Here is a 25,313-nt window from a genome sequence, read left to right as displayed (position 1 = left end):
TGAGAAATTCAGAGGATGTCCCACCATCCTTGTCCTTATCTTTAAAGCCGCTAACTTTGGTATATGGGTGCATAACAAGAAAGTCACTGTTTCTTACGACATTTATAAAAGAAAGAAGCAATTTATCAAATAATAAGAGCATTCAAAATGAAGACAGCCAATTCAATTAACTGAGAAAAGTCATAAGAGAACGGAAGATGCAAGTTGCAACCTTATCTGAATAGGTAACGGTACTCCTTCTTTTTTGATTTTCCACCGGTGTTCAGAGTTCACATTGGAGCTCCGACTAAATTCGAATTGCGCAGCACTACAGGGTCCATTTAGAAGTGGTCCTCCTAACAAAATTTTCTTCATACCCAAAGCTTGAATCCGAGACCTTTAGTTAAGGGTGAAACACTCTCACCAGTTGGTGGTAACAGTACTCCCTTCGAAACTGTCGTAATCCCAGTAAAAATTAAAGGTCGAATTGTAAGATAGGCTAGTCAAATCATAACAGGGGACAAAACAGACCAGAGCACACAGTACGGCAGAACATCGTTTTATCCAATGTTCTATGTATCCCTATTTGCACCAACTATTGGTGAGCTGTTATCATCATACCAAAGATTGGTGCCTTCTTTTCTTCTTTTGGTATATACAGTATTAATTTACACAAATTATGACATATTCTACAGATAGCTTGCACAACACCACGGACAATTTGCTACACATGGAGAAAAAATTTATTATGAATGAGGTACTAGTACTAGTTGTATGAGGGATTATTATATTAACATTATATTCTGATTCATGGGCCCATACTTTATTTTCCTTCTTGCCCTTTTGTTTCTCTTTTTTACTCTTCTTCTCTTTCTTCATTGCTCTCGTTTTATGTTTTTTTTTATTTAATTTTATTTTAAAACCAGTTCAACTTTCTCCCTTCAGTTTATACGCATGAAAATAATTATTATTCTTATACTTATTTGTTTTATAGAATATTATTTTCCAAATTATAATTTTCATTATTATATAATTAAGGTCCCTACACTTAAAGGCTATGAACATAAAAAAATTCAAGTTAATTATTTGAATGGTCACTTATGTCATGAAAATCGACCACTAAAATTATTTTTATTTCTTTTTCTCTCATTTTTCATTTATTGTACTTAAAAATTTCACCTTCATATTTCGTGTCTTTTTTAACTTCTACTTTTACCATCCATTTAAGCATAAAAAATTATTTATAAAATAATTTTTCACTTTATTTAAAAATTGATTTTTGACCATGAAAATTTAAAACACAACCTTTTATTTTTGAAGAAATATTTTAAATTTGAAAAACATGTTCGTATAATGTATTTTTTCAACTCACTTTCACTTTTGAAATTGTATTTATATATAATATGAACATTATTTTGAATATTTTTTTTGCAAAAATAAAACATAACTCTATTTTCAACTCTAAGGCATATATTTCAATACAGTTAAAAAATATATGAATTATATAGTCAAACACCTAATAATAATCATAACCATGCTTTCTATGTTTATAACTTCTAAATACTTAATGTGTAATTTAGTAACATGTGTTTGATATATACACATAACTCTAGTTTTATTAATAATATTTTTAAAATTTAAAATTTAAAATTTAATTATTAATATTTTATGTAGTTGTTTAATGATAAAAATAATCATTTTAAAAAATATTTTCTATAAAAAAAAATTACTTTAATTTATATTTTGGAAAGAACAAAAAAGGAGAAAAAGAAGGAAAGTGAAAAGTAAGAAAGAGAAACAATGCCAAAATGGAAAATAAAGAATGGGTCCCGCACAGGTCAAAATATAATATTAATAAAATAATAACCTCATACAACTAGGATTAGTTGTGCCTTATACATAATAAAATTTATATGATTTCTTGTCCACAGTATACTTTACTATATAACATAAAAGAAAACTTAAGTCAGGTAGGGGTAACTATCCTTTTCAAATTTTCTATTTATGACGAAGTGCTGGTTGATCGAGATAGATGTGTGAGCAAACTAGAAGAGAAAATATTAAGATTGAAGGTATTTGAAACAAGGTCAAAGTAGCCTCGTGATAAGGGAGACGAGAACGGTTCAAACATGTATAGACGAAATGCATAGATGCCTCAATGAGGAGGTGTGAAAGAATATGATTATTATGATTTATGGGTATGAGGAGAGGTAAAAGTAGACTAGAAAAGTGTGGGGGAGAGGTGATAAACAAGATATGCATGACTCTCCTATAGTTCACCAAAGACATGATCCTAAATAGAAAGATATTACTCGAGTATCGTAACCAACTTCTCTTACCTTCACGAGGTAGGAATAAGACTGCACACACACCATTTCACCAGGCCCCACTTGTGTGACTACACTGTGCCGGGTACATTGTTGTAATGGTGTGATGTTGTAACTAGTACTATGTTATTTTCTCAATATATGGTATATGCTACATTATAATGATTTATTGAACATGGCCTTTACCCTTACAAGCTGAAAGCAGTAACATTGGATTAGAGTTTTTTGCTGGTAACGTTAAGTTAATATCGACTACTTGGACCGTCACCAGCGTAAAAGGGAAATTTTTTAATCTTTTATCAAGTAAAGTAATAATTTCCACTAGAAAAAAAAAACAAGAGGAATAAATTTGAACAATATTGTTACTTTAATTTTACCATTTCTATCACTGCAAAAATGCAAACTACACCATTTTGGCTCACTCATGAAAAGCCTACGCTCATAAAATTTCAACTTGGAACAATAAAAAACACTGGCTATTCGGAAATGTGAACTCATCAACTAGTAAACTCTACGTTGCTAATTAATTCATATTATTCGTAATTTACCGGCATTGCGCTTCAGCATACCAGTTCTCAGCATGTCCTCAAGCCCTTCTTAAACAATCTAGGGTCCATAGCCTATTTAACATCAAAATAAAAGAAAGTATTAGTTCAAAAAACTCGTTCATTCAAATGCATCTAAGGTTGTCTATCGTTGGCCTCTATGGTAGAATCAGAAAGGAGGGGGGGTGGGGGGGATGGTTGGCCTCTATGGTTAATACCTGAATTGTCCATTGGGTTCCCAGCAACTGCAGGTTCAGGCACCTTGATCTCAGTGACCACAGCATCTGATGTCAAAAAGGTCCTTGCAACTGAAGCAGCATGCTCCAAGCAACATCTTACCACCTAATTTCCACAACATGCAACCCTTAGCTTCCGTAAACAATGAGAAGCAACATGAAAACATCGAGAGCGAAACCTTTAGGATTGAAAATAAGAATTCCCTGGAAGTCATTTATCGATGAATCACAAAAACAAGGAGAAAAAGAACAGATACTTGAATTCTCACAACACAAGCCACCCATTGTATTATTTTTTTCAACATAGACAAAGAATCTCCTAGATGCCTAATTACAAAAACAAGAAGGAAAAAGAGTAGATATTTAATTGCCGATCACTGGTCGTCCACCAACTCTTGGTAGATGTCCAAATACAAAGAAATGAAAAATGAAATGTCAAAACTTTTGATGTGTTACAATTGTAACACAGTTGATACAAATCAGATTTGACAGGTTATGTGTCTAAGAACAATAAAAGATCAGATATACATAGTTTAAAGTAACAAATATTGATTTTGACAACAAGGGTCATCCTTTAATCACTTCATAAATTAGAGATCAATTTCTAAGAAGACTGGAAGGAGACCTTATTGGCAGAGAATTACGACATATTCAGTTCTATGATTACTAAGAACATAAGATGAAATGTTTACGGACATGACTTTGAGAATACATGGCACAAAAGATATAACACTTGAGCCTAACTCAACCCCAAGAGCTAGCTCATGAGGGGAGGAATACCCAAATCCATATAAGTAAATCATTTGTCCATTCCCCAACCAATGTGGGACTCTAAGTCTCTAACCCACTCTAACATGCATATTGTTGAAACTATCTACACGTCACTTCGGCATTTGTTTCCCTTGAGACTTCAAGATACTTACTTTTGTAGGATCAATTATACCAGCAGCCATTAAATCTTCATAGTTTCCGGTGGCCGCGTTATAACCATAGTTTGGATTGTCATTGGACAACACCTGAGAATGATAGTAAAACCAGTCAATGTATCTTTGAACTCTCATACAATGCAACATAAACAGTAAACCCATTTCAATATTGTTATACCTTCTCAATCACAACACTTCCATTAACACCAGCATTCTTGGCTATTAACTTCATAGGGTAGCGCAAAGCTCTCTTGACAATATCAGCTCCAATCTGCAGTATTGAAAACTGAATTAGTGCCATCCCCGCTTTCAGAAAATTAACATTAACATATGCAAATAATCTTGGTACAACTGTACAAGGAATCTTCCTCAATGAACTAAATAAAAGTAATACCTTTTGTTCATCATTATCAAGAGTTCCTTTAATGTCTTCAACTTTGGCAGCAAGCCGCAATAAGGTGCATCCACCACCAACTACAATACCTTCGTCAACAGCTGCCTATGGTTACCAAAGATCAATTTCATTACCACTGTAAGATAATAGTGGTTGGCAAATTCAAATTGAAAGAATGGCCATAATTGCATAGACACTTGAACAAACCTTTGTCGCATTGAGTGCATCCTCTACTCTCAATTTCTTTTCTTTGAGTTCTGTTTCAGTTTGTGCACCAACCTGATATTTCATAATCCCAAATTACGGCAAGAAGAGTATACTTTGAATTACGACAACGAAAAAGATATCATCCTAAAATAAGTGAATCATCAACTGACCTGAATAACGGCAACACCCCCAGAGAGTTTTGCAATTCTCTCATTCAATTTTTCCTTTTCGTAGTCTTGTTCAGCTTCCTGCATGGACAGCCCAACATTGTTTTGTGAAAAGGGCAATTAATTGACTGGCATGAGAAAATATAAGTCAAAGTTCTACCTCAAGAAGTCTTTTAATTTGCGCGACTCTTTTGCTCACTGCATCCTGTGTACTACCATCACCAACAATTGTCGTCGAATCCTTTGATAAAACCACCTTGGCAGCATTCCCTAAGACCTCACTTCCAGCCTGGTCTAGGTATAAACCAACCTCCTCTCGAATGACAGTACCTGAGTGCATATTGCATAATTAAATTTACTTTATATGTAAACATAGCTTTCGTTGAACAGTGAGATCACTTCATTATGGACAGACCTCCAGTAAGGATAGCAATGTCATCAAGATATTGGCTTTTTCGATCTCCAAAACCAGGAGCTTTAAGAGCAGCAATTTTCAATGCTCCTCTTAATTTGTTCACAACCAGTGTGGCTAGAGCTTCCTGCTCTATGTCTTCAGCGATTACCAATATTGGGTATCCGTTCTTGATTGCTTCTTCCAAAACATTGACTAAATCCCTTGCATTTGTTATCTTTTTGTCTACCAAAAGCAGCTGATTTTTTTTAAAACTAGTTGTCAGCAACACATTCTTTAGCATATCCAGGAAGAGTTTTTTTAAAGATAGCATGCAAGACAAATTGTCATGGTACATCATACCTTGCAGTTTTCATATTCAGCTACCATCTTCTCATTGTCTGTAACAAAGTATGGAGAGATATAGCCACGGTCAAATTGCATGCCTTCCACAACAAATAAGTTGTTCTCAGAACCCCGTCCTTCCTCAAGAGTCACTACACCTTTCCTACCCACTTTACTCAAGGCTTCTGCTATCATATTTCCTACTTCATAGTTGTTTCCTGCACTAACCGCAGCTACATCTGCTAGTTCACTGTCCTCGACCTAAAAGGTTATCAGCAACTTTCAAAAATAATAATAGTTGTTCCAAACGAAGTAAAGTTTTGAAAAATTGATGCAGCTGTACTGAATCATAAGTAAAATTTAACATAGACTTTTGTAATTTTCACCTCTTTTGACATATTTTTTAGCTCAGAAACCAGGGCTTTGGTGGTCCTGTCGATGCCCTTGGCAATCTGAATAGGGTTTGCACCAGCTGCAACAACCTGAATAACCAGTATTAAGGAAGCTATTATCAAATCCCTAACACCATCAAAATCTTGAAATAGCTTGCAAAATTGAAAGCAACTTCTTACAAACCTTAACACCCTCAGTTATGAGCCCCTGTGCCAAAACAACGGATGTAGTTGTTCCATCCCCAGCCAAGTCATTTGTCTTTGATGCAGCTTGTCTCACCAAACTTGCGCCAATATTCTCAACAGGGTCTTCTAGTTCAACCTATTGAGCAATTCAGAGCATACATTACAACATATCTATTTCTGCATAGTTCAACCATACCAACAGGACCGAAATACAGCATTTTAAGTGTAATAACAATATCTACTAAAGGAGTACACCATTTAAAAATGAATTTGTGAATAATATACAGAAGAAATAACAAAGATCAATTCCAGTGCTGATCATGGTAAGTACAACATATTTCTCTTCGACAAGTCAACAAACACATAGCATTTGACAGTTGAGTGCCAGAAGAAAATCAGATGCGGAGTTTTCGGAAGTTTACCTCTCTGGCCACAGTAACACCATCATTTACAATTTTCGGAGATCCATATTTGCTCTCAAGAACTACATTTCTTCCTTTTGGACCAAGAGTTACACCTACTAGATCTGCAAGCTTGTTAACACCTGCCTGAATTTTGAAGGCAAAGGAATGACGAGAATTAAATAGGTACAAAAGGATGAGGTGTCCATACAAGAGAAATCAATTAAAAATTCCTATCAAGCTTACTTGCAACTTCTTGATGGCAGAACCATCCTGATTGAAGTGTAACTTCTTGGCCATAGCCTGGATCTTGGAATCATTTCTCTTCTTTAAAACTTTATTCTTTCTCCTGCCCCCTAATGAAGTCAAAGATATCCCAGAGAATGAAGATAACGTTTCAGAAGAATTGATGAATTTTTTATCAACTGTCTGGTTTGTGGAAGCAATTGAACACACTGAGGTAAACGTAGCAGCCATGCTCCACAAAAGACCTGCAGCATAGGGCATCATTGCCTCAGAAAAGTATATAAAAAAGAGTCCAATTCATTGAAATCAAACACACTGAAGGTCTGATTGTTCAAACACAAGCACATTCTTGGATTACCAAGAAGGTACTACTGATAGCGTGACTTCATGTATCGGTAGGTCATATTTGGTATGCTTGACAACAGGAATTGGTAGAAACAAGTGCATAGATTATGGACAAATAAAGAGATGCAAGCAGACAGGCTTCGACTTAAAAATCTAAGGCATGGCGCATGGATTGTTGGGCTTATCGGCATCTAGATTCAACCTACAGTCTTTTGGAATCCATCAGGGTGTACTGCAGAAGAGCCTTTGAAAGCAAGACAAGCTCAAGAAAAAATTGTGTGGCAGACCTTTAAAAGAATATATCACAACCTTCAATGAAATTTCTGAATGAAAACAACAACAAATGACGTGCATAAGTGCTCATCGAAATGCTCAATCCAAGAGCAAAACTTTTTCGGTAACACACACACAAAATTATCATTACAGGTCCAATAAGTGTTACACTTCAAGGAGTTCCTACCTATATAAGGAGAGCTAACAAACTAAAGTTACGGACTTTTTAAATCCTAAAAGTTATCACAAATCATGCTTGTTTCTCAAGCTTATTGTTAAATTACAGTCTTAATTAAAACGATTGAGAAAAACATTAGTAATCAATATTTTTCAGTTATTAGTTGAAGTGCTATTAGATAGCGAATTGCCTTGACAAATTATTGAGTATTAAAATGGAACAAGCACAATAAAGCTCGAGATTTCGTTTTCAGAATTAACACAGCAAAATGCAGAGTCTCAGTTCAAACAATAATGGATAAATCTATACAGTAGCAAAATCGCAGTTCCAATTAAAGGCAATTAATGGAGTAGTTGAGATTCAAACAGAAAGGAATGCATTTTCCATTAATGTTTTTGCATAAGAATCAGAAAATAGGATTACAAAAGGCAAAAGAGGATGAAGAATGAGGAAGAGTACCTGAGCTCACTCGTAAAGTGGGTGAATGTGGAAATGGTAGAGCACAAGGGGAGAAGATAAGGCTTCGTTGAAAAGGAATTTTCTAGAAGTTCCAATATTTAAACTGCAAACTTAAAAGTTTAAAAGAAAATTTTCATTATAGAACCTTGTAGTTATCGTGCTTTGCAAATTGTCCCTTATGTTTCTTCAAATTTTCATCTCCGTCCGTTTATACTTTATATTGTCCAACTTTTTGAGTAGCACACTAATACGAGTTCAGTCTAAAAAATAAATGGGTCATAATTTATTTATTTTCATATTGTTATAAATAAAATATTAAAAGTTAAAAAGAAAACAAAAAAGAGAAAAGTAAGAGGAGAGAAGTAATTTTCTTTCAATGTGTCCTTCTATCACGTAGTGTCCCTTTATAGTTTATAGAGGGTGAAGTTTACTTAGAGATGCTATTATGCTATCGTAAATAAAAGTCTTTATGAACATCCACTTATTTACACACATGTGTATTTATAAAATTTGAATATTTTTAACAAAAAAATTAATTTCATGATAATAAGGAGATACATATTTTAGTCAAATACATAATCTATCTATGCAAAAAAATTGTATCCTTGAAAGTTGAAAGGATAGAAATTAATGAAATATGAAGAGATTGACTTACCATACGCAATGAAGACACACTTTAAAAAATATTACTAAAATAGACATTAGTATATAAATTCCCATTAAGAATTGATGTGTTTCCATACATAATAAATTCAAAATGAGCCATAAATCCAATGTGAAAAATTGAAATCGATAGAACATTCTAATTAAACTAAGCCAAATCATAATGCATGAAACTAAACAAGCTAAATAACTAACCTAAATATTCTTAGTAAGTAGAAAAATGAAAACCACAATAACAGGGGCTCATGCTAACCCAGCAACAGCTACAACAATAACCGAAATCAACAACGCCGAAATGAACGCCAACGGAACTGCTGAAGAAACCGACGCCGAGATTGAGAGCGGCGATGGCGCCGGCGCCTGAGAAAATGGTTGCGGTGGAGATTCCGAAATTGGATGTAGTGGGAGAACTTCAACGGCTAAACGCTGGCCGTTTTTACAATGTTCCGGATCGCCGCTCACGAAGTAGAACGTGCCGGCCCTGTTGAGATTCACAGTTCTGGTGCCGTCTTTACCGGCCGAGGCTAGATGAGTTCTGTTGCAATGATAAAATTCCCATTTGCCCACTTTAATAACCGAGTCATTCCTGTACTCAAAACCTGTACCGAGATAAATCATGTCACATATTTTACTTTCTGTTCACAAAAATTTATCAGTACTCGATATTTACATCAAAGGAATGTTAATTTATTATAGAAATAAGAGAGTAATTTGAACATGTAACACGAAATTATTGATTTGAGTAACTACTCAATAAATTTTTACCTGGAACTAATTGCCATTACCCAGGAGTGTGGTGAATAACGAAACCATGAACTTAATCCGAAGTCTCAAATTTGAGACTGAATTATTATGCATGATACGTACATTGAAGAGGAAACGGAATAATTACATAGTAATAATACAATTGAGTGAATATTAATGACTTACGAAGTGAATCACCGATATGAAATTTCTTGTTTGAAGCCCAATGATTATAGAGATCTGTTTCATTCTGGCTTGGCTGACGCCAACCCACAGCATCACCAACTTTGAATTCCTCGGCGGAGGAAGCAACAATGGTAAGCGCGATGAAACAAAGAGTAGTGTAGAAGAAAGTTGAACCCATTGTTTGTCTTCCTCAAGAGTGAACTAATATTGCTAATTGCTGTTAGTGTATGTAATGCAGTGAAGCAATGTGGAAATTTGAGAGCTTTAGAAAATTTCTCACTTTGCTATGTGGTTTAACTCTGTGCAATAATGAAGCTATTTAAGAAAAAAAAAATTGATAGCAAAGGATGCAGTAACGTGGTGAACGTGGAAGTTATAGTGTTTAGAGGAGAGGGGTCGTGGGAGGTCCACTTAAGTTTTTCTTGTTGACTTGGTCATGTTTTGTAACTGTTAATTGATGAATAAAAACGTCTCTAAAAAAAAATGTTTGTATTGTTTTTTGTTTTCCACCTTATTTCAATTGTTCCCATCTTTTTAGGGATTAATTAGTTCTCATCTGTTCAAATCATTTATCTATAACAAGTGTTGAGCACAAATTTGAACATTCATATTTCCGTTGAGACGTATTTTAAAGGAGAAAAACTTTGTAATTTTCTACTCCTTCCATCTTATTTTAATTATCCTTTTTAGCTTGAAAAAAATATCTCAAAACAAGTTTCACTTTAGAAATTCAAGTCCAAAATGGGCAAAACTTTCAAAAAAACATTTACTAATAAATAGGCGTAGCATATACTTTACCTTGTATTTTTATTTTTTTCAATTTAAAAAAAATTAAAACAACAGTTAAAATAGAACGGACCAGTATGTTTATAGTCTAATTGGTAAGGTAGAAACTAGAAATCTGCGGTAGAAAACTGTTGAACATTGAATTCAACATAATTTCATAAAAGTCTAATCTTCTATCAAGTCAAAGTTTTCAATTTTACTGTGAACTCGAACATAGAAACCTTAAACTTTTTAAAATACTTATTAGTATATAGTTGGCTATAAATAATATCTTGATATGATTAGAGCTTCGTTTCTTTATGTATTCAAATACAAAATGATTATGATAATAAACACACTTCAACAAGAAGCAATGAACGAAATAAGCACAATGTATATAATTCACCAAAAAAAAATCTTGATCTAAAACGTTGAGCTGCGGTGAGTTTCTAGTGGCCACATTTATGTTATGAATCAAGAAATCAAGGGCCATTGCAATGACCACAAATTCACCTAATAAGGTTTACAACATAAATCACTTGCATTGAGATTAAGTAAAGCAAATAAGTCTAGTGCTTAGACGACAGCCAACGTACATCAAGAACAACTAAAATGGCAAGCAGAAAGCAGCTGAAAAAAGTGAAGACTATTGAAGTGGATACACGGTCACAAAAATGATGCAGGGGTTTGCAGAAATTTGGCAGAGCTGTATGTCGAATCCCTGAGTGATTCAAACTGGAAACACTTGATGCAGACGATCCAGCACTCATCAGCGCCAATGCAAAAACCTATAGTAACAAAAACAATCAGATAGTGTTACTGTTATAAGCAATTATTGGCAACCGAACAAGTGCAACTAGAGAGGTGCTAATTATATCCTTTTACAGTGAACGCTTAAACATCAAATCTGTACCTCATCTCCAGCAAAAATAAGCCATCCGTGATTTCGCGAAGAAATAGTAGGTGATCCTCGTACAAGTCTTGATCCACTGATAAGTAGCTGAAGTATTAAATGAAGTGCAACAGCAGCTGAGATGCCAACCAGGTACCTGATCAGTAAATTTCAAATAACTCAGAACTTCTCTGATCATCCAAGATGTGCACTTTATACTATAGAAATTATTGAATCACATCCTCCCACTGATTATATGAATTTAAGGGGGATTTCAGTAGCTCAGTTGGTTGGTTACCTGAACCCCCACCTTATTGGTGAGGCTGTAAGGGTTGCATTGTAATCCCCTCCCCATTTCCCCTTAAAATTATATGAATTTTACGGGATACATATATAATAAGCATCTATAATTGAAGACAATAAATGCTTGAGAGGAGAATGAACTAAGTAAACCCAGGGAAATCTAAGTGGCTCAGATAGTTGGCTACTCGTGATCCTCTCCCCATTCTCCCTTTGCCTACTCCCAATTACCCCTTAAAAAATAAAATAAGTAAGCCCAAGAAATAATTGCAAGAACTAAAAAGGAAGAAGATTCTCTGTACTAGTTTGCATTAGTGTCAGAAAACAGAATATTAAAATTCTACTCACGGGCCTTTTGTTGTGATTTGTTCATTACCTGCTATTGCAAACAAAAACAAGATATATGCAAGTACATTACCTGATATTGCACGTACTACTAATTTTCAGGACTGGAAGTGTCATTTCAAAATTCAAAAAAAAAAAGAAAAAGGAACAATAATATCAAAACAAGTCACCTACTCAAAAGCTTAGGAAAAATTGTTAACAAGACAATGCCCTAAAGTTCATAGGGTTACCAGTCCAGTACATCAACAACATAGACATCAACAGATGCAGATTGAAAATTTGAAGTTCATGAATTTCTACAACGCCCACAAATTTGTATATGTTGAATTGTGTGAGCGTCTCATTTAAAAGCTTAAGCTATTAGAGATAACATAAAATAGGGTAAGAGATGTTTACTCGAAGGAATGAGAGAAGGACCACTTGGAGTGCAAGGGTATATTAAAGCCCAAGACAGTGATGGTAGAAGCTTGTTCGGCAGTCACCATAAGTGATAGAGCTGTGACTGAAGTCACAAGACACAATGCCCGTAGGACTACTTGCATCACTTCAGCTTTCCCGTTAACATTTCCGTCCAGTGGACTATCCATCTCCATCTTTGACTCCGGCAGCTGAATTCCTACATCCGGTGGATTTTTGCCGTTGATCATCTCCTCAATACACTAGTATTTAGTTTTGTTCCAATTGCTCAATCTCCTCTGTTTTAGAGAGAATTTTCTTTTTGAATCGTAAGAAAGCGAGCAGTGGGGTCAGAGAACGTGAGAAATTAACACGTGGCGAGTATAGGTAGGACGAAGTAGTCAAGGAAGTGTCCGTGAATGAACAGTGATAATTGACGTTTTTGTTCTCTTTGGTCATACAATAAAAAAGCTACAAGAGGGCTCTACACTCCAAGTCACGGGAGCAAGAGAGGCATTACTTAATTTGATTACGAACGCAATATTATAATACTCATCTGTTCCTAATTAATTGTTCACTTTGAGAATACACTTATATTTTCATTTTTTTTTTGTCATCTCCCATAAACCAATAAATACATGAATTCAAAGCATGTTTTTAAACCACCGTGTAACAATTATGTCCATCATCTCGTTGGCAATAAAAAGTCATCATTAACTATTAAACACTATTAGTAATGAATAACTAAAATACGAGAGAACCCACCAAATTACTTGGCCAAGACATTACCAGCCCAAAATTTTAGAACACGCAGCTATGCAAGACCTTGATTTCATACCAAGCATTTACCGCTCCCAAAATCTCCACTCATCAAAACTGACAGAAAGATGCAAAGGAAAGGTAAATTTCTCTATATCTGCATTACAACACCGTTTTTTTCCCCAAAATATGAAAGGATCAGTCTTTTGCTCACATCGATACAAATACATCATGAACAAGCATTTGAAGATGAAATAGAGAAGACAATGGAGGAGAAGGGAGTACGAATCACAGACTCATGACTCAACTGTTGTTTGGAGTCAATATGCATTCCGGATGAATCAACTATGATATTTGACATCATTGAGTAGAAATGACACAAAAGCATGGGAGGAAGAATAACAAGAAGCATGGAAGATTAGACACCAAACATTAAGTCCACAATTTTAGACACAACGGATCTTGCTGGGGTGGCAACAGATCCAGATGATTGCTTTGCACTATTGCTGCCATTTTGGAGATAATAAGGTTGAGAGGAGGTTCTAAACGGAGTCGGGTCATTGCTTTTACTGGTTGGAGCATGCGGTAAAGGTATAAATCCCTGCTTGTTGAGCTTATCATCCAGTGCCTGACGTTGTGTTGGATCCACTGGTTTCACCCCAATCATAAGAACTCCATTTATCTGCATACCGTTCTTGTTAAGAGCTTTCTGAGCATCAGCACGATTCTGCACCATAAAAGAGAATAAGTCACGGCTTTATGGTCATGAAATATTTTTACCTTCCAGGAGACTAGGGTCATTGACAGCAAAAAAGATCGCACAAAGAAAAATAAATACCGTGGACAATTTTTTTTTCTTTTAAAAAAAAACATATCCTGCAAAGAGATATTACATATCAGGGGCATTGCAAGTGGCCACACTATTTGTTGGCTTCACAGCACAGGTAGAAATCAATCCAAAAAAAAGACACTGGGTAAGGTCGGGTCACACCAGCAGTCCCAGCTACAGAGACAAACACAGGGATAGCAGACTTCTAAAAAGGGGTTTAAATTAAGCTCATAGGAAGGATAAGTCAGTTGGAGAGGAAGATAAGAGAACAGGACAAAAGGGTTAAAAAATACAGAATAAATTTTATGAGGGGTGAGGGAAGCAAAATAATGAAGAAGAAACGGAGACCTTGTCCTGGTACACTTTAGTGGTGGCAAGTAAGTGTTAACTGGCACTAAACATCACGGTACCCACACCACATAACCACCCAGGGCAATACAAATACCAAATAGGCCCTTAAGACAGTATGACTACACAAGCATGTACAACAGAATCTGAACATGATGACAAGTTTATAGGTATATGAAATACCTGATAGAGAATGTGCATCCAGTTAGCATCTCGGGGGCCCAGAATGTGTTTCAAAATGACACCGCATTTCTCAAATTCCCTTAAAACTGAATTGGTGTCAATTGGGGAAAACCTGCACATAACACTCAAAAGGTAAATGATAAGTGGAAGACCAAAAATAAAGAAAAATGGCAAGCAAAATGTGAGAAGTACAGAAATTAGGGTCCCTATAGAATAACTCAAAGAGACTGAAAGGAACACATAGATCATAAAAATTGTATCCATACATCTACCCTGAAACTCTGTAGGCAGTTAACCTAGCTTAGACGACTAAAGCTGATCCCCTTCATGAACATTCTGTGATGCAAAATAAACAGAAAGTGGATTCTAGAGGAGTAGAGCTGGTTTTCCCTCCAAAACTATATACTTATATCCTTTGCTCTTAATTTCTGGGTAGGCGTGAGGAGAAGAGGATTATTCACAAGAAGGAAGTAAAGAATCAATTGCCACTACATCGTTAGAGCCTTGAGACATCTACCCTTCCCAATATCACCAGGAAAAGGTATTCCAATAAGGGCACTTTGCTCATTTCAATAATAAACTCAGCACATCAAGCAAGACTCGAAACACAAGCAAGAATGTATCAAAGCTCCTCTTATTTTTCAAGCGCATCTATCACATGGAAGGATGAAGAAAGCAAGTTATTGCATAAACATAACGTTCCATTTTAGTCTCCATGTTCTTTTACATCAATGTTTCTTGGTCTTTTAGTTACACTTGAGCTAAGGGTCTTCCGGAAACAGCCTCTCTACCTCCACGAGGTAGTGGTAAGGTCTGCGTACACTTTACCCTCCCCAGACCCCACCTAGTGGGATTTCACTGGGTATGTTGTTTGTTTTTTTGTTTTGTTTCTTGGTCTTTTAAGGCCAATTTTGGATGGAGCAATATGGTCAGGTCTTCCAAATTCATATCAGTTTCACTTGTTCAGATATACTTCAGAAAAAAATAGATCTGAAATAGAAACACAAATCACATGCCTTGTAAGCCTTCACTTAGATTCACATATCAAATGAGTCAAAAAAAACATTTGATAGCACGTATTCTAAATTCAAACCTTCAAATTTATAATATTTATGAATTTGGACCCCCTAAAATCTAAAATTCTCCATCCAGAGGGAACCTTAGATAATGACTTGGCTAACCGCAAAGGATATCCTCAAGACCCTGCCATGAAAAATAACACAGATACCATCTGATTCTAGCAGAAAGTAATGACAACTCCTAGTGAAGGAGGAAACAAAAAGTAAGGAAAAGAAACAGGAAGACATAATAACAATGGGTGGTTAGCAACATACTTTACAATGCAACAGCTTGAACTAGAAGTTACCCTAATGAAGCTACCAGCAAAAAATGACTATTGTGTGGCATCAAGGAGTTCTAAATACACCTACTACTATCAGGAACATAAGTGGAAGGACATATATAAAGTAGGAAAGATATAGGCATACCCATAAACTGTGACCCATTCTTCCTCATTGAGGTTGCCCACAGGGATTGAGTTCTTCCTGATCTCTGGCCTTGCAACCTCCCTTGGTGGAGGTAAGGTTATCAAAGCACCAGGATGAACGACGCCTTCTACTGGTGAACCTTTTCCCTTGTCATCCTGCTCAGCACTACCACTACCCTTTGTGGGTGACCACCATGTCAAACTTGGCAAGGGGCTTTGCTGACTCTGTTGTTGCTGCTTACCCATCAATGCATATGAAGTGCTTGCCTCAGACTTACTCTTAGGTGTTGAAAATTCCCTTCCTGAATTTAGGACCGGCGTTCTAGGGTCCGACTTGATTTCTGGCGAAGTAATATAGTCAGGAATCCCCGATTCCGGAGAGACATCCGATCGATCCTCAAGGGTAAATACAGGCGGTGGTGGCAGATCTGAGCTGGCAAAATTCTCACGCCATAAAGCAGAAACAGCTGCTACCTGACCTGGTGTATTAAATTTCGACCCAGATTTCCGGGAAGAAATAGGCGTAGCTAAATCCTGGAAGAACAATGATTGTCTTCCAGTTTTCGGGGTTCGCACTGCTGTACTCATTCTCTCTCAGTCCTAAAGATATAATCAAATTCTCAGAGATTGAACATTAACTAACGAAACTACAGGATATGCTGGTGCGTGTAAATAACCTATCTGAGAAAAAACGAAATACATTCAATTTGTTGTATTGAACTTATACAATTTGCAAAACTCGCATTCAAAATTCGATTATTTAAACATAACTCAAAGTTTGCAATAGATTGATTACGCAGAGAGAAAGGAGAATACCTGGATGTATTGGAAGACGAGGAACTGAGATTTGAAAATGGGGGGTTTTAGGTTGCAGAGCGCGAGAACGAAAAACCCTAGAATTGTAATACTGTGTGAATTCAAATAAAGGCGTTAACTCAACGCCAGCGGTGGCTTTCAACCAAATGACTCTTACTGTCCTTGTGGTTGAACACCGAACTAAATTGTGCCAGGGCTTTTTGGTCCACTATTAATACAGAGGGTAATTAAACCTTTTCTTCGTCTTCTTGTAGATACGTACGTCTATCAAGCAATTTGGTACAACACCCTTAAAGCCCTAAAACCATCAAATAATCCATTTCTCCAAAATACTCCCACAACATTATCCCCGTTGGGCTACCTACCATCAATTCGAATTCGCATAAAAAAGTTTTAATTTTGGGATAAAATAATTTTACCAAAGTAACTATTTGAACCTAAAATCTTTAACTAAGAAGGAGTACTTACCACTATAAGGCGGAGCCAAATAGGACCAAAAAATTAGCTAGTGAAAAATGATACTTCTTAAATTTGACTACACTATTTTTATAAATATATAGTATATGTTAAATTCCTTTTGATTTATTCGTGCGAGGTTATAATAAAAATCACGGCATCATCATTGTCACAACACCACAATCTTTGGTGTGGTTAAGCTACAGGCTACTAGTGGAAAAATGCTACATTCTAAAAAAAAAAAAAGTTACTAGTGGGAACATGTTACGTTCTTAAAAAAAGAAAAAAAAAACTACTACTACTGGAAGTCTGCAATTGGGGCAATGGAAACTATATATAATTTACGATTTGAAATACTACACCGAAATACTATGACCCCTTTACACTTGAATGCCGATGAATCATATGACGTTACACTACCATCAGAGTTATAATGGGACGAAGAAATGTCATATTCGAGCCGTTGAAATGAAAATAAAAATCCTAATAGTAGCACTTTCTATTTCATTAGATGTCTTAAGCGGTTACACGATGCAAATCTGAATTAGTTAGACTCCAAAACAAATAAAATAAAATTACAGAGGTAAATAACTAAACAAGAAGAAGATGATCTGTTTATTTGGATATGATGGAGTAAGTTAGAAATCAAAAGGGAGCAGAGAGTGGTTCCTTGAACTTAGATTGGTCAGGCGAGTCGTCAGTTATCGCCGACGGGTACGCGCATTGACAGGATGCCTCGATCATCACGTTTGTTTTCACTGCTTTCCCAATGCAATCTTCTTCTACAACTGATTCTGCTTCCTCAATTACCACTAAAGCTTCCTTTATTTGAACAACTGCCTTTCCTCCCTATATATAAATGGTACCATTTACATTTTCAGATCATGTGGTCACACATTCAAAGAAAAAAAGAAAAATCACTCACTAAAATTAGCATTACATGTGTAACTTTAATTAACACTACTACTACTTTATACATATATAATTTGAGTTGAGTCAATGGCTGGCTCCTTATATATGCATGATCATTCGCTCATGAGCTAGATTCTTAAATTGAGTTATGCTTGAGGTCTTATAAGAGTTAGACTTTTGACTATTCTTGGCTCAATCAATGTTGAGTATGCCTGTTATTAAGAGGTGGAGTCAGAATTTGAAATTTATGGATCTAGATTGAATAATGTCTACATGTTTAATGAATTTCTTAAGACAAATATATATAATATTTGGTCTAAAGTTACTAGTTTCGGTCGAAGTCATATAAGCTCTATACTAGCTTCACCCCTCTAGGCTGGCCTAGCGTGGAGCTTTGGTTGAGTAAATAATAAACATTATTTTCACATCTCAGGACATTATCATAGAGTTTCACCTGATTTTTGAAATTCCATAACCGTAACTATATATTTTTCAAAGGCAGAACTAAAAAGTGGTGAAGTAATTGTTATGATCCCTACTAATTTGAAGGATGAATTTTCACTGTCTAAATTAGCAAAGTAAATAAATGCGATAGTTGCATATATACCTCTAGAAATAGATTTGATGCTTCGTCTGATTGTGTATTTTGTACTATGTCAACAGCAACTTCCTGCATCATTATCATTATCATAAAATAAATAAATGATAGTAAGTAGTAAAATCAACAAATTTAGAAGATTGAGGTAGAAGCATTACTCGGGCAAGGTTGAGTTGACCTTGGCTCAATGTCTTAGGCTCCATCTCAATGGAACAGCAAAAGTTAGCCATGAAGAATAAATGGATAAAAACTCAACAACGGCATGCAAAGGTAATACTAGTAATAGGCCACTGCCCATCACAAAATAATTACTACTTAAGATGAACATGTTCTTGTGACTCTTAAATAGTACTATTATCATATGCTATATTGCTTAGGGAGTCTTTTTATTGGTGAAACTTGAGGTGGAGAATTGAGGCAAAAAGTCTTGTAATGCATTTACATCTCGTGAGGATGAACTGGATATTGAAAATGAGATGATGGACTTGTTTGAAGAACAAGGCCTTCACGAGTTCAATGTCATCTCCTTTTAATTGGTTAGTTGAGGAGTAAATATATACATTGGGAAAAAAATAATTACCCATTGATATACTTGGGTCTTTCGAAAACAAATCACACTTGTAAAATTTCAGTGAGTATGTTGTTTCGTAAAACGAATTATCACATATACAGTAAAACCTCACTAAATTAATACTCGATAAATTAATATTCTCTCTAAGATAATATTTTCATCCGGTCCCGACTTGGGCCAATGGAAAAAACTACTCATTTCGATAAGATAATATATTTTCAGAAGACTCCTATATAAATATATATATGGTCCCATTAATATTAAAAATTAAAATTTTTATGGAAGCACAAATATATTTAAGACAATTTAATGAAATATGATTCAATTGTATTTTGTTTCTTGTTAAAATTTAAATTAGTTGAAGCTTATCTTTAACTTTTCTAATTGCATCCAAAAGTTCCGGTGTTGTCTTTTTTGAACTTTACCATAAAATTGTGATGAGTTCTAGATGGGATAAGTGCTTCCTTATGCATATCTGGTTCAATAGGTATTGTATCACCTTCAATTTCATCATCAATATTGTTTTTTTCCTATGGTATCCACAATTTCTTTTAAGTTCTGGACCTCTGAACATGTATCATTTTCACATAGGTAATCCAACATATTTTTATGTCCATTTTATTACGGTAATTGAGATCATTAATCATAACCTCAAGTTTATGAATGATGTTTTTCACAAGTAGGCTCATTCAACTTCTCTGAGATTTCTTCCCACGAATAAATTTTGCAATGCCGAAAATAATTTGCTATTGTCTCTTGCTGAATATTTATCGTCCAAATCGAGATTGAAAAATTGATGCATTCAAAACATTAATCTTTCCTGGATCAATTTGTCATCCAAATCGAGATTGCAACATTGATAGCATCCAAAACATAATTCATTGTACTTTATGTATATCAAATTTATTTTTTATGTGAATTTCATAAATATGATACACAAATTAGTAAGATACAATAATTTTGATATAATCAAAATTAACCTTCATTGAATCTCAAAACACTCTTTAAATTAACAAATATTAATTTATCGATTAAATAATACCTCTATAAAATAATAATATTTCATGATCTTACTTATATTAATTTAGTGAGGTTTTGCGGTATATGTAAACACTTAAATATTCGAAAAAGAGATATGCTTTTCTTGGATTATGTTACAATTGACTAGTTAGGTTTTATGACCTATTTATTGACTTGACATGCCGGTTGAACTCGAAACGACTATAACTTGGCACTAAAATAGTATAACTCGGCTGATTAAATGCAATTCAAATCCATAATTAAGTATTCGAACTTCTATCCTATGTATTGAAGTTTCAATGTGCTAGGGTTTTTCGTATTTTAGCTAGGGTGTATTTTGATCCAAATTTTATTTTCGTTTTTTAATGTGACTATTTTTCAATTACATTTCAAATAAGACTAAAGTTTGTATACCGACCTTTAAAGTGGCTATTCCACATAATTTTCTCCTATTTGGTCTCACGGTTTCTCCTGAATCAGGTTTGATGGGCTACAGAGAATATTGGGCCTCTTACATTTCGAGCCCATGGCCCGCACTATAATTCTCTAGTTTGCATATCAATTTTGAGATTTTTCATTGGAGTGCCAAATTCACTCGGCAAGTATCGTTTAATTGGTAGGATAAGAAATAATAATTTTGAAATAAAATATAAGATTCATTTGTCTCGCGTTTGATTATTAGTATTAGTAAACCTATGGATAAATGTTATACTAAAATTAGAATACAAAAATATGTACTTATCACCCACTTTAAAACCAAGCAATTCAGTTCGATTGTACATCAATAGGAGGTGTGGTTCCCTTGGGACTGCCCTTAATGTAGCAGAACCTTCGGTTGAATACATTCGATAATCTGACGCACAAAGCACCACGGAAATAGAAGGAAAAAGATTAACTTAATTAGTTTAATTTGATTAAGCCATTAACTAAGCAAACTTAAATACTGGATTAAACTATCACAATTTTAATTTACATTAACGGGACCACTTTTACATAATTACTACTAATTACTAATAGTTATATCAACTCTCTAATCCATGTAGTCTTTTCTGCACATGCAAGCAATTTTCAGAAGCATGTGCCCTATCTTTTTTTATTTTTAGCTGTAAAATTGGATTTTCCACCTAATTTCTTTGGCTTGTTTCCATTTGGTAAGCCTGAAATTTATTCAACTAATCTTCAACTTAGAGAACCTAATCACTATTAGCTTATTAATCACTAATATAATATGTCCATACACGTGATTGTAGTGTGACAGACTGGATCAGTCTATAGTCCCAATTTAGGTAAGTATTTATTTTTTTAATTAATTTAATTTCACATCCGGCAACTTGGAAGTTAGTCAAAATTATATATTAAGCTTACAACAAAAATAAAATAAAATTAGGATCACCAGATGAAATTGCCTTTAAATGATGATCAAGAGATGCAGTCCATATATAGTTATGGCCAAAGTGATAATATTCTCAGATACGTTTATTGCCAAAAAGAAAAATCTAAATGATAAAAAAAAAAATATGGCCAAAACAAAAAATTTACTCTTGCTCAATGTACACATGTCTTTCACATTTATCACGTAATCATGTTTAAGTGATCATAATATATAAACACTCAGTGTCGATAAGTATCATGAAAGCTCTTTATAACCATTTAGCTCAAATGAATTGCTTCTTACTCAAGGCTTTAAATATACAAATGAAATTATTGTACCTATATATCTATGCCACTTTTTAGTTAATTTAATATGGTGCGCAAATAATCAACTATAACATGATTAGTTCTGCTGATTTTAAGGGTGCATGGCCTTTCCACTTTTAATTTGGAGGATTTCAATATATCGAGCATAAGCATAGACAGTTAATATAAATTCAACCGATTCAATCAAACTTAGTATTATTTTGTTACTCGAAATGTATATGGTTAATCAAAACTATATACAGTTAATTGTAAGAATTTTAATTTTAATTTTTTTTAAGGTCTGAGTACAGAAATTGTGATATGTTCCTTCAACGCGTGTCTGGTCAAATTTATTAAGATTTTTTGTTAGAATATTATAATAGTAAATGATTCTGTATTTGATTTTGTAAAAATAATTAAGCTTGTCTACAGACTTGATGTTATAAATTATAATAATGTGTAATTAAACAGGTCATGTGACTCCCATCTTTCTTAATTATTTGGTCCTATCTTCTTCTCCATGTATAACTCTTACTATAACAATATTAATATATTCAGTATAATCCACAATTAAGATTTATTCTATATTGTATAAATAGAGAGATAATTGTTAATAGGGTTCGACTCAAATAAAATAACATATCAAAATCAAGTATAGAATGAAAATATCGGGCTAAAAATATCTTGCCAAAAATAAATGAGAATAGAATACTGAAACTACTTCTCATTATTTATTTTGTGGGTTATTTTTGGTTGTTTTTTTTTTCCTTAGATGAATCCTTTCATATGGACATGTTTAATTTGATCATTATGGTTTATTCACTGCTCCTTTTTTTAATTGGTTAGACTGGTTGGAGCAATATCAACATATCACTCATTACATGAAAGAAGATTTCCCACCAAACTTTTGCAATGAAGAAAGTAATTTAGCAATGACAATTATATACATCAGCTTTTAATTATTTGGCATAAACACAGCTTATAGTTTACCACCAATTCACCTTCTTAATGATGTGTAGCTATTAAGTTTCCACCAAATAAATGAATTTGATTTGACTCCTGCTTGCTCTCTCATCCTTTTCTCCACTATTTTTTTTTTTTTAAAAAAAGGCGATTAATTTTATTATCATGTCAGTTTACTTGCAGTAAATAATTTGTTTTATTTTTAAGATTATATGTTTACTTTTTATAAGAGTTATTAATGGATATATTTTGGGCGACTTGATACCACGATCTGATGATCTAAAACACATAAAACTAAAATTTTGAATTTTAGCTTAATCAATATTATTTTTTTAAAAAAATTACTATATATTATCATATATATATAAGTAAAATACTTAACTCTATATGAAAATTAAATTACTAAAAAATATGTGGAAGGTTTTATATATATGGAAGAAATTAAATTAATTAATAATATTTGTGATATGTAAATATCTTAAAGAGTCAATGTCACAAAAGAGGTATAGGGAGACAAGAATAATTGAAACGTATTACCAAATAACATGGAAAGATCCCTAGAGACGACATGAACACCTTTGGACATATTATCCACACACTACATTTCACTTATTTCCATGTGCTTCTTCTTTCCTCCTCCACATGCATGTCTACCCCCCCTCCCAAAAAATATAATTCTATCTTATAAGTACGAGATATATACTGTACAATTAAAAGAATTCTTTACGTGCATTTTATTATGTTGTAACAAGAATTCTTTATACGTGTATTTTAATATGTCATAGGAAGATTTTTTTACGTGTATTTCAACATGTTATAGCAAATAATTTGTTTAAATTAGTAGTATATAGAAGTTTAATTTATTCATATTTGAAAGTAGAAGATCCAATATATATATATGATGAGTTACATTCAGATGAGTCACCCTTCGATGTGTGTAGCTAGCTCCGCTTCTGGATGAGTGTATCCCTAAGTATACAGTATTTTTGGTGGACATTTGTGTGCGTGTACATACATTGTACCTTCAAGTACTATTTATTTGTGTGGGTTCATATTAGTTAGAGACCCATGCAGGAACAGTTGGCTCCCATACTTGTCTCTTTCATTTCATTTTTCTTGATCACAATCTAGTAGCTAGTATACATACATTATATTTGAGAGGAAGCAGGGGGCGGGGGGGCTATTATTTTATTTTATTTAAGCACCGTACCAATAATATATAATAAATGGAATCATAGATAAAGATATATAAGAGAATTATATATATTTTAATAATTTACTATATTTAGATGTCTCCATTCATTTGCTATACACGATTCAATGACCTTACAAATCACCTTTAAACATAAGAGAATTTCAAGGAAAAATACTTATGTCTATATTCTGTAAAGTTAATCAAGATTCACGTAAGCACGGAAGACCTAGTATAATTATATGTTTTTAAAAAGTGGCATTTTTTGCTATCGTTTTCACCTAACAGGAGTCAAATCGAAGAAGAATTGCATGATGCATGCATCTCCTAACCTACATTTTTGCACCATACGTAGATTTAATCCCTTTAAAGTTTTCTTACCTTCTGTTTTATTTTACATATTTTAGTTTACTCTTCTTTTTTTCCCCGTAAATTTACCACTAGATAGTGTCTAGTGACCTTTTATTAAACATAAAAAATATCAATAGGGTATTTTGGTTTACTCGACACAAAGTTTAAAGTATTTTTTTTTTAACATAATCGTGTTAAATTGAAAAGGTGCATAATATATTGTAAACTTGACATGCCTTCAACTCTGCTTTTTGGAGAGTATCATGTATAATACCCCTCTATTTCATTTTATGGATACATTATCTTTTTTAAAATAAAATTTTCCAACAAGCACATTTATTTAAAAAAAAAACATTAACTCAACTTTAAGATTCTTATTTGTCCTTAATGAGATAATCTATAGCTGCATATTTTATACATGTAAGACTTTCTTTAAATCATAAGTTTCTAAAATTTCCAATTTTTTTTTATAAAAAAAACTTTGCTATATCCGATCTAACAACACTACATAAATTGCTATTAGGAGAGTCATAGGCAGATAACGTGTCATCAAAGTTTGGATCGCATATATGTAAGATCAAAATCATATATATATATAAGGGTCTGAAAAATATCTCAATTTTGGTCGGATTTGCTGTTGCGATACTAAACTTTCATAAGGACCTATTACCTCCCTAGACTATTTAATACCGTATTTTTTACCCCCTGAACTATTTAATAGTGTATTTTAAATGTATATATGTGCCTACGTGGACACATTACTATTTATAATTTTGCATTATTTTTTATGTCCACATGGACAAAAATATATGTTTAAAATACGGTACTAAATAGTCTAGGGAGGTAATAGGTTCTCATGAAAGT

General features: G+C 33.8%; 5 protein-coding genes across 5 annotated transcripts; all 5 read right to left on the bottom strand.

The window, feature by feature from the left end:
* Positions 1–2,613: 2,613 nt before the first annotated feature.
* On the bottom strand, positions 2,614–8,087 carry LOC102577751 (ruBisCO large subunit-binding protein subunit beta, chloroplastic). The gene is made up of 15 exons (XM_006342992.2): positions 7,998–8,087; positions 6,743–6,987; positions 6,518–6,643; positions 6,094–6,231; positions 5,904–5,999; positions 5,536–5,778; positions 5,197–5,431; positions 4,942–5,111; positions 4,785–4,862; positions 4,615–4,686; positions 4,408–4,512; positions 4,192–4,284; positions 4,011–4,103; positions 3,070–3,193; positions 2,614–2,926 (listed from the first exon to the last, which is right to left on the bottom strand). Exons 2-15 carry the CDS (start codon positions 6,971–6,973, stop codon positions 2,913–2,915), a joined length of 1,818 nt encoding a protein of 605 aa, XP_006343054.1. The 5' UTR covers positions 6,974–6,987; positions 7,998–8,087; the 3' UTR covers positions 2,614–2,912.
* Positions 8,088–8,844: 757 nt separating this feature from the next.
* Positions 8,845–9,895, bottom strand: LOC102583034 (mavicyanin-like). The gene is made up of 2 exons (XM_006342991.2): positions 9,591–9,895; positions 8,845–9,259 (listed from the first exon to the last, which is right to left on the bottom strand). Exons 1-2 carry the CDS (start codon positions 9,766–9,768, stop codon positions 8,904–8,906), a joined length of 534 nt encoding a protein of 177 aa, XP_006343053.1. The 5' UTR covers positions 9,769–9,895; the 3' UTR covers positions 8,845–8,903.
* An 861-nt stretch (positions 9,896–10,756) lies between these two features.
* Positions 10,757–12,602, bottom strand: LOC102582702 (CASP-like protein 3A1). Its single transcript, XM_006342990.2, has 3 exons — positions 12,289–12,602; positions 11,269–11,404; positions 10,757–11,143 (listed from the first exon to the last, which is right to left on the bottom strand). The coding sequence occupies exons 1-3, from the start codon at positions 12,537–12,539 to the stop codon at positions 10,925–10,927; spliced, it is 606 nt and encodes a 201-aa protein (XP_006343052.1). The 5' UTR covers positions 12,540–12,602; the 3' UTR covers positions 10,757–10,924.
* Positions 12,603–13,172: 570 nt separating this feature from the next.
* On the bottom strand, positions 13,173–16,891 carry LOC102582355 (nuclear pore complex protein NUP35). Its single transcript, XM_006342989.2, has 4 exons — positions 16,710–16,891; positions 15,895–16,493; positions 14,408–14,519; positions 13,173–13,774 (listed from the first exon to the last, which is right to left on the bottom strand). The coding sequence occupies exons 2-4, from the start codon at positions 16,479–16,481 to the stop codon at positions 13,466–13,468; spliced, it is 1,008 nt and encodes a 335-aa protein (XP_006343051.1). The 5' UTR covers positions 16,482–16,493; positions 16,710–16,891; the 3' UTR covers positions 13,173–13,465.
* A 746-nt stretch (positions 16,892–17,637) lies between these two features.
* On the bottom strand, positions 17,638–19,021 carry LOC102582031 (uncharacterized). The gene is made up of 3 exons (XM_006342988.2): positions 18,834–19,021; positions 18,685–18,747; positions 17,638–18,014 (listed from the first exon to the last, which is right to left on the bottom strand). The coding sequence occupies exons 1-3, from the start codon at positions 18,903–18,905 to the stop codon at positions 17,811–17,813; spliced, it is 339 nt and encodes a 112-aa protein (XP_006343050.1). The 5' UTR covers positions 18,906–19,021; the 3' UTR covers positions 17,638–17,810.
* Between the last annotated feature and the right edge of the window lie 6,292 nt (positions 19,022–25,313).

Source organism: Solanum tuberosum, unplaced genomic scaffold (assembly GCF_000226075.1).
Source record: "Solanum tuberosum cultivar DM 1-3 516 R44 unplaced genomic scaffold, SolTub_3.0 scf00040, whole genome shotgun sequence".
In the NCBI taxonomy this organism is placed as follows: Eukaryota; Viridiplantae; Streptophyta; class Magnoliopsida; order Solanales; family Solanaceae; genus Solanum; species Solanum tuberosum.
Note: the sequence above shows the minus strand (reverse complement) of the source record. Positions and strands in the feature narration are given on the sequence as shown.